The sequence below is a fragment of the Buceros rhinoceros genome, unplaced genomic scaffold (genome assembly GCF_000710305.1).
Source record: "Buceros rhinoceros silvestris isolate BGI_N320 unplaced genomic scaffold, ASM71030v1 scaffold20106, whole genome shotgun sequence".
NCBI classification, from domain to species: domain Eukaryota; kingdom Metazoa; phylum Chordata; class Aves; order Bucerotiformes; family Bucerotidae; genus Buceros; species Buceros rhinoceros.
In genome coordinates, this window is record NW_010418348.1 from 53,970 (window position 1) to 61,740 (window position 7,771).

Below are 7,771 nucleotides of genomic sequence, written 5' to 3' on the forward strand. Positions count from 1 at the left end.
GCCCCTGCTGCTAAGCACCGTGTCATCTCTGCCAGGGATGACTTCTCCATTTCTCCTCTCCCCTTCCGTTATCTGAAACCTGTTAATATCCTGACTAAACAGACAGATTACTTCATTCCCACGTGCCTTGAAGGCCCCTGCTGCTAAGCACCGTGTCATCTCTGCCAGGGATGACTTCTCCATTTCTCCTCTCCCCTTCCGTTATCTGAAACCTGTTAATATCCTGACTAAACAGACAGATTACTTCATTCCCACGTGCCTTGAAGGCGACTGTCCTGTGTACAAAGTCGGGCTTGCACGACACGGCCACGTGAACATACCCAGCAGGTGAGCAGGCAGGCATCCTGTGGAGCTGATGAGGTTGGAGCCGTAGGCCTGCTCCAGACGGTGCCTCACGTAGGCATGCAGCTGCTGGTACAGAGGTTTTATCTGGAGGCAGAGAAGGAAACAAATTATTTTCTCTCTGCTCTACGCCACTCATCTCTCCTAAACAGAAAGCCTTGAAGTTGTCCCTGATGAAATTTTACTAGCAGGAAAGTGCACCCCAAACCTGCAGCTAAGCTTTGCCCCCTGCCTCAGGGCTTAAATACTGAGTCTAGATCCTAGCCCCAGAGGTCCTGCTCAGGTATGAGGGAGGCAGCATTGCTAGCTTTAGATCCGGAGTATCAGGAATGGCATCTACCCACCAGGCAACATTGGGGCCCCAACAGGGCAGGAGAGACATGGATCTGCAGAGCTCCCTCTTTCCCAGCTTTTGTCACAACACAGCCCAAGGGGACCAAACTGGTCTTGGAATGGCTGCAAAGGTAAAAATGTCACATATGTCTCCCAAAATCCATTAAACCCGTGTAGACTGAGACAAGCCAGTTTAGGGCAGTCCTCATCGTCCTTTACAACACCACCACATGAGCCCACCATCACAAGACACAACCCGTGGCCCAGGTGAGAGCTTTTTCCTGCCCCTACCTGCTCAAATGTCTTCTCCACATCTTCAACCAGCTGGTTACGGCTGTATTTGTAGTCTTCTGGATAGTCTGCTTCATAATTTGCTCTCCAGTAATCTCCGTAGTCAGAATAACCTGTAAAGGTTAAAATACATCCCATCAGGACACCACACATGACCCTGCTCAGGTGGGCATGACCAGTGCAATTCCCTGCTGATCCCATGCAGACCTGCAACCTTTTCCGCAAATCAAAGCAACAAAGCGCAAGATACTCTGGATCAAGGTGGGAAGAGAGTGCTCCCCTGAGGCTCTGTCCCATGAAGACAGAGATAGGAGATATTTCCAAGAAATGCCTAAATTCCAGCCACAGTTCTCTGCTAATTAGGGTCAGCCGAGCTGAACATACACATTAAAGGAAATCATCACTAATGAATGGAGCTCCTGCAGCTCTGAGGGAGGTCAGCCTCTGCTCAGGCTGGATACTGAGGGCTTCTCACAGAAGATATAAGCTGGTGGACATTGAATATGGATCCCCTTCTCCAGCACAAAACCACCAGGGCACGTGTAGGCAATAGGAGTGCAATTGTTCCACTAACTCTTCCAATCCACTGAGCTCCATCAAGCCTGGAGCAGAAACGGCTCATAGCTGAAGTGTCTTCCTTAGCGATATGGAGGAAGAGACCACTTCTTAACTTTTTTTCCTGTCTAACTATTTTAATTTCTAATTCCTGGTGTGCAGCTCCAGCTTGACAATTTTCACAAAACGAGGACTGTAGGGAAGCAGGTGATACAGCTGCAGCTTGGCCAAGAGACAGACGATGTAGCTATTTCAGAAGTTATTTTACACGACTCCCAAAGAAGATCAGCAGCCACCTGCCATTGTCAGTGTAAAATCCTTTTTAACCACCTGGCTGCATCAGCTGGCACAGGCCTACCAAACCTGTTCATTCTGGTTAGGGAATAATGCTTAAAAACACACCACTGCTTGTGGCTGGTGCAAAAAGGTCAAGGCTAACAGAAAAGAGGAGACGTTGCCAAGACTCAGTAACACTCGAAAGTTGTTTAAATCGGGCGTGCTTGCCTGTAAGTCACAAGCAGTGCAGTTCTGGGTAAGGCAGTACCTGACGAAGGGCACTGATACACTTTGGCATTTCAGAAAAGTGCCAACAAAGACATCCCCCCGATGCTCCAGGCCGGTCACAGACCTCTGATCTGGTCAGTGGCACCTACCTGCGTTGACTTTCACATCCTGATGTGCACACCAGGAGCACTTACCTGCAAAGTACTGCTCATCAATGTGTAAAAAAACATGGGGCCTGAGTTCCTGTGCAAATCATGCGAGACTGCAGTGTGTTTGTTAAGTTCTGGAAGCCAGGGGGGAAAAAAAAGTGACTTACCATTAATCTTTGCAACCTCATTTTTAAGTTCAACGTACTCTTCGTATAATGGTCTCATCATCCTGCCAACGCCAGCCCTCCAGCCTTCCCAGGCCCACAGTCTCTCATGGTAATCTCTGCTGTTAGCCATAATATCATCCAGACCTGTCAGAACAACACAAGACAAAAAAAAAAAAAAAAAAAAAGGTAAGCACTAGGCCTTGGAAGAGCAGAATCTCTTATTTTTCATTTTTGGCAAATGAGCAAAAGCGGAAGAACTAAGGAGAAAACACTTTGGTTTTGATACACTGAAATATCCCATTTTGTTATTGCATCCTTTTCTGGTTTAAGGCTTTCCCCTTCTTCTCTGGGAGAGACACAGAGCAGATCACGAGTCCCTTAAGTGCTTTCTCTGCAGCAGCTTTAAGTCGGTAGCATTCTTGAGACTGGCCTCAACACAGCGTTGAGTCCATAAACGCTTTGATGACAGGGGCAAAAACCAGACTTTCTGGAACACAGGCACACCCCAGGTGACAGGCAGTGTCACACAGGCTGAGCAGCCCTCTCCAAATTCTTTCTGCTACCAGTAGGAGACTGCACCTCATGGGCATCAGGCCCACTGGAGGTCCCCGAACTGCAAGGTCCAGTTAAACTATGAATAAGTTTTAGATAGCAGCATATATCGATTGAAACTACAGCCTGTTGGCTCTCTCGCAGTCAGGAGCCACCCTTGTGCTTTCTCTTTTTGAACCCTCACTGCGAACGATGCCGTAGGGGCAGTGGTTAGTACCATACCTGGCTCCAGCACCAGACACTCAGATGGGTCGTTGATTTTACAGACGGTCCCCGTGCTGTAGATGGTACTCATTTCACTCAGCACACTGTTCAGCTGTGAGATAGGTGCAAGACAGCCCGTTAGCAACCCGCTCTGCACAAAGTAACAGCCGATTATGCTAATTCCTTAAGAGCTTGATTCAACACTTCACCCACCAGCTTAACGTTTGAGCATATGTTTAAGCTCCGTGGAGATTAACGAAAGAATTTTCCTAAAAGCATTACTGAACCAGGACCTAGCTGGAAAGGACAGATAATCTCCCAAATACATGACGCAGTCTACAGGCCCCTAATATCCAGTCAGACAGATCTCTGGGTTTAACGAGCACAGGCTGTCACAAGACAGCTATCAATACACGGCAGCAATAAAACAATAAAGTTTAGCAACGTGCTTCTGTAAGCGTGGACCCACCTAAGTTTTCCAGGCAGGTCGTGTGTCTGTACGGCAGCAGGAAGGGCCCCTGCCGCAGATGCTGCCAGGCTGACGGCTGCTTGTGGGTTTCACAGCTCATCACACTGCTCGCACAGATTTGCTTATACTCCATTACAGAGAAGTTACAGCTCATGCCTCGGGTCAGCTGAAGGCAAATTGCACCTGAAATCATTCAACTCTACCTCAGAAGCTGTGCTACAGAGCTCTGGGGGTTTGGGGTTGGTTTGGGTTTTTTTTTTTTTTTCATGTTTTCAGGTGTTCATACCTCAAGAAAAACATGCACCATTTTTAGCTTTTCCTTTAGGATTACGTTATTTCTCCTTTAAATCAGAACTATGTAGAGCTGCTGGTGGTGGTGGGGGAGGGGGAATACTTAATGACCAGCTCTAACGTTATCTCTGTCAGCATTACAGTAAGTGGACACCCAGGGGAATTTTTGTATCAGTGAAGAACATTGAACTATTCCTATGGAATCCCATCAGACTGTACAAAAATTCTTTCTTTCCAAGCAAGAATCAACAATTTCCGCCCCAAAGGTCATTTATCTAGGAAACTGCAAGTGTCTAAACAGGGAGGGTACTAAGGAAAATACCTCCTCGGCAGAGACAGCACTACCATCAGTGCACTGCTGTGCTGCAAAATAAACGTACGTTTGTATGAACTGTCAGCATTTCCACCAAGGTAATCTGTCTTTCCAGAAACACATTTCATTTCCATCTGACAGAGATCCAGCCAGTCTGCTGCTTTTCTCGCATGGTGGTTAATACTGCTGAAATTATCAGAAAAATCTAAGAATCCTTCTGTAATCAGGGTTGTAGGATCCCCTAACTCAATGCTATTCCTCATTTTCATCTCCAGCAAAAAGAAACTAATTTAACCCTGAAGTGTTTGGTTATAAACCCCTTTTGAGTGGGCATAGCTGCTCACTCCAATTCCACACACAGTCATTATCCACAGGTGTGCCTTTTAGGTGAAATTCTGAGTGGAAATGTCAAATCTTGTAATGAATCTTGGTAAAACTTGCTGGCCTTCAGCAGCTTTCTGTGGAAGAAGTTTACCAACCCACCCCAATTTCAGGTATCCCTTGTTGTCTGCTGTGCAGAAACATCCCCTCTTTTTCACAGGTTGATAATGCGACATGTGCTGAGAATGAAAGACTTCCTTCGCCTTCTTGACTCATTGAATGTCTATCACCTATTTTTTTCTGCTCATTGCCCTAGGTTTCAGCTTAACCAAGCACTTAGCACAGTTCCCCTTTTCCTCTTATGACTAATCTAGCCATTTTTGCAAGGACATCTTGAGGTGGGGGGTGTGTGTGTGTTTGAAATTCATTGCACAGATTACATGGCAAAACTGCTGACTTGAGTGGGAACAAGCTTCCTAAGCCAGACCACGCCTCCAGTCCTGTACTACTATGAGAGCACCTTGTACAGTTACCCTCTCCACACCGATGCTGGGAGGCAGCATCATCCCAAGACGAGCAGGGTGGCAGCAGCACTTTGTGTTGTGGAAGGCAGTTCAGCTTACCCAACAAGAATGATCTACATTCAGCAACTTACTCTGCTGTATTTTTCCGGCGACAGCACAGACGATCCTCTTTCCTGGAGAATCTGGATCTGGAGTCTGGTGAGATCATGCTGGATGCTGGCTAAAGGGAAGTTGCTGGCATTCGTGGAGGCTCTGTCATAAAATGCGGACCACCTGGCACCTACCTGATTCTGAAAGGAATTCACACAAACCCTGAATTACTCTGGCAAAACAGTGCAGCAGCCTTACGTACTCAATAGGCACAAACATTACTCCGGGGAGAACTTCATTTCAGTGCATGAAGTAGCACCATCAAAATATTCTTTGGATTTGGGACTGTCTGATTCACCTTTTTCAAAAGTGTTTGCATGTGGTTTAGCACATCAGCAGCCATCACAAATGGCAACAAGAGCAGTACTAATCAACATAGGTCCTTGTGACAGATTAATTAAATGTGCTCATGCCAGAGCTTCCCGAGTTGCGGAGAGGGCACCTATAATGCCTGTCCTTCCCTGATGAGGCATCAGAAAACACAAATGTCATCTTGTGCCTGAAGAGCTCCTTCAGGCACGCTTCACCCCTGTGCAAACTCGTGGCAAGGCTAATGTTTTCATCAGGGCTGTGCCGGAGAGTCCGCCCCATGTGTGATGGACCCACCATATCTACTTCAGGGTCCGGCAGAGAGAGGTGGTAGCAGATGTAAGCCCTTGGCAGTCCCATCCCCGCATCACCCCCTGCCCAGGCAGCCCCTCTGCAGGAGGAGAGCCATCACCAGGACACTTTCCAAACTCTCCCTTTCGCAGGAGTAGAGCAAACAGCCCTGCTGCTCCTCAGCAGGCAAGAGCTTGCTGAGCTTGGAGAGTGAGAGCATCACTGAGTCAGTCTGTTCCGAACTCCGTGTCCTGAGCAGGGACAGCGAGGTGTCTTAGGAGTGGCAGAGCAGAAGAGGGGGCTCTTTGGCCACATAAGCCAGGGGAAAGAAGTTAGCCTGCTGTCTGATTTTTCCCAATTAAAGGAACAGGTTGATAAGTCAGAGGAATACTTACAGGGTTTGTGGCTCAATTTACAAGAAAAAGGGATGGGAAGGAGCCAGAAGGGACAGTATTAATTAACATTGCTCCTCCAGCAGAAAGGGAGGAGGGGAAGCAGTGGCTTCATTACCAGTGCTACTGAAGAGCTCAAGCGAGAGAAAACATTCTCTCTGAGCACTGGGCTAATTGGTTCTTATCACTGGTGTCACCTCATGTATTTTATTATAATCTCATTAACGCGGAAAGTACTATACGGGGCTTTCATTTTATGCGTTTGGAAACATTACAGTTTAAGTACCTGGTGCCTCAGAAAACATTCCAGATTGACAATGATTAGTCATTAGGATTTCTTTCAGCAACCAGTCTCCTTGTTTTAATTAAGAAATACGATAATTAAACCATGTTTTAATTAAGCTATAAAACCACAAATTGGAAGATTTAAACCATTACACAAAGGTAGATGTAGGATGTTCACCTTCATTTTCATGCTCTGAATTGTTTTTCTCTGAAGGTTGACTTTAAAATACTCACAGCTACAAAATTCAAGGCATTTTTGTTCATTCTGGAAGGCTCCAAGGTTGTGAGATGCTAGGCTGAGGCACGGCAGTGTCACTAACCAGCCAGATCACGGCTGACCGCTCTTGATAAACACAGTGCTTGCCCAGAGCCCTTGCTGTCTGGGACAGCTAGAGGTTGGTATTGAGAAGCAGGGAGAACTGTGTTGTGAGATAACCTAAGTACAAATGCTGTGCTCCTTCCTGCAGATGGAAATTGACTTTCAAACCAATGTGCTAGACTACTTCCGGCATTTGGAAATCCGTGATCTCGCTTCATTTTCCCCAGGTTAACACCTCCAAGCAGTTTACCAACAGCCCTGACATTGTACCCCACTGGGTAAAGGATGTGGACCACTATATAAAACCATCAGCAAACATTTAATAGAATACTTACATTCAAAAAGTGTTTGCATATTCAGTGAGAAGTAAAACAATCTCAACAACAGAGAAGACAGAGTGTTGCCTGTGTCAGTAAACAGCCCAGTGTTAGTTCAGGCTTAAAAAAAGTGGGAGACCTGAGCTCACACGGGCACAAGGTTTGACACCAGCTCCCTCACGCCTTAGGGCAGCACCTAGCCCAGGCCCCGGGAGAAGACCATTCTTTCCGGGCTGTCCCCCTCTAAGAGGAAAGGAGCCCCGCACAGAAAGGTCGTGCCAGGAGGGACTGGTGGTGGTGAACCCTCAGCAGAATAAGGTGTCTCTCTCTATTCAGCTTAGATTTTGGGTCCAAACACGCAGCACTCCCTTGCCTTTTCCCTCCACCCACAGGGCTGACTTGAGGTGATGGCTAGGAACAAGTCCAGCCTCCAGCCAGTCCGGTGCAGCGCAAGGGCAGCCTGGGCACCAACTGTAGGCTACAGAGGCCGGTAAAAGACCAGGCATTGCCAGTGAGGCATTTCTACATTAAAACAGGAGCTTCTAACCTCCTGAAACCAAACCACAGCTACCAGAGAAGCGGCACTCCAATTTCAACCAACCTCTGCGGAACCAAAATAAACTAGAAAGTAGCCGTCAGATTCCTAAAACAACCGTAAACCCCACAGGACGGAACACTCACCATTTTCTCGGC

The 7,771-nt window shown here is 47.1% G+C and overlaps 1 protein-coding gene across 1 annotated transcript in view; it reads right to left on the bottom strand.

Annotated features, from left to right (window-relative positions):
• ACE2 (angiotensin I converting enzyme 2) overlaps positions 1–7,771 on the bottom strand; it is a 23,764-nt gene that overhangs the window by 15,801 nt on the left and 192 nt on the right. Inside the window, exons 2-6 of the mRNA XM_010138511.1 lie at positions 5,147–5,305; positions 3,116–3,209; positions 2,342–2,485; positions 967–1,079; positions 321–429 (exon numbers count right to left, since the gene is read on the bottom strand). Of these exons, the coding sequence (XP_010136813.1) occupies positions 321–429; positions 967–1,079; positions 2,342–2,485; positions 3,116–3,209; positions 5,147–5,305 (619 nt within the window). The remainder of the gene's footprint in view (positions 1–320; positions 430–966; positions 1,080–2,341; positions 2,486–3,115; positions 3,210–5,146; positions 5,306–7,771) is intronic.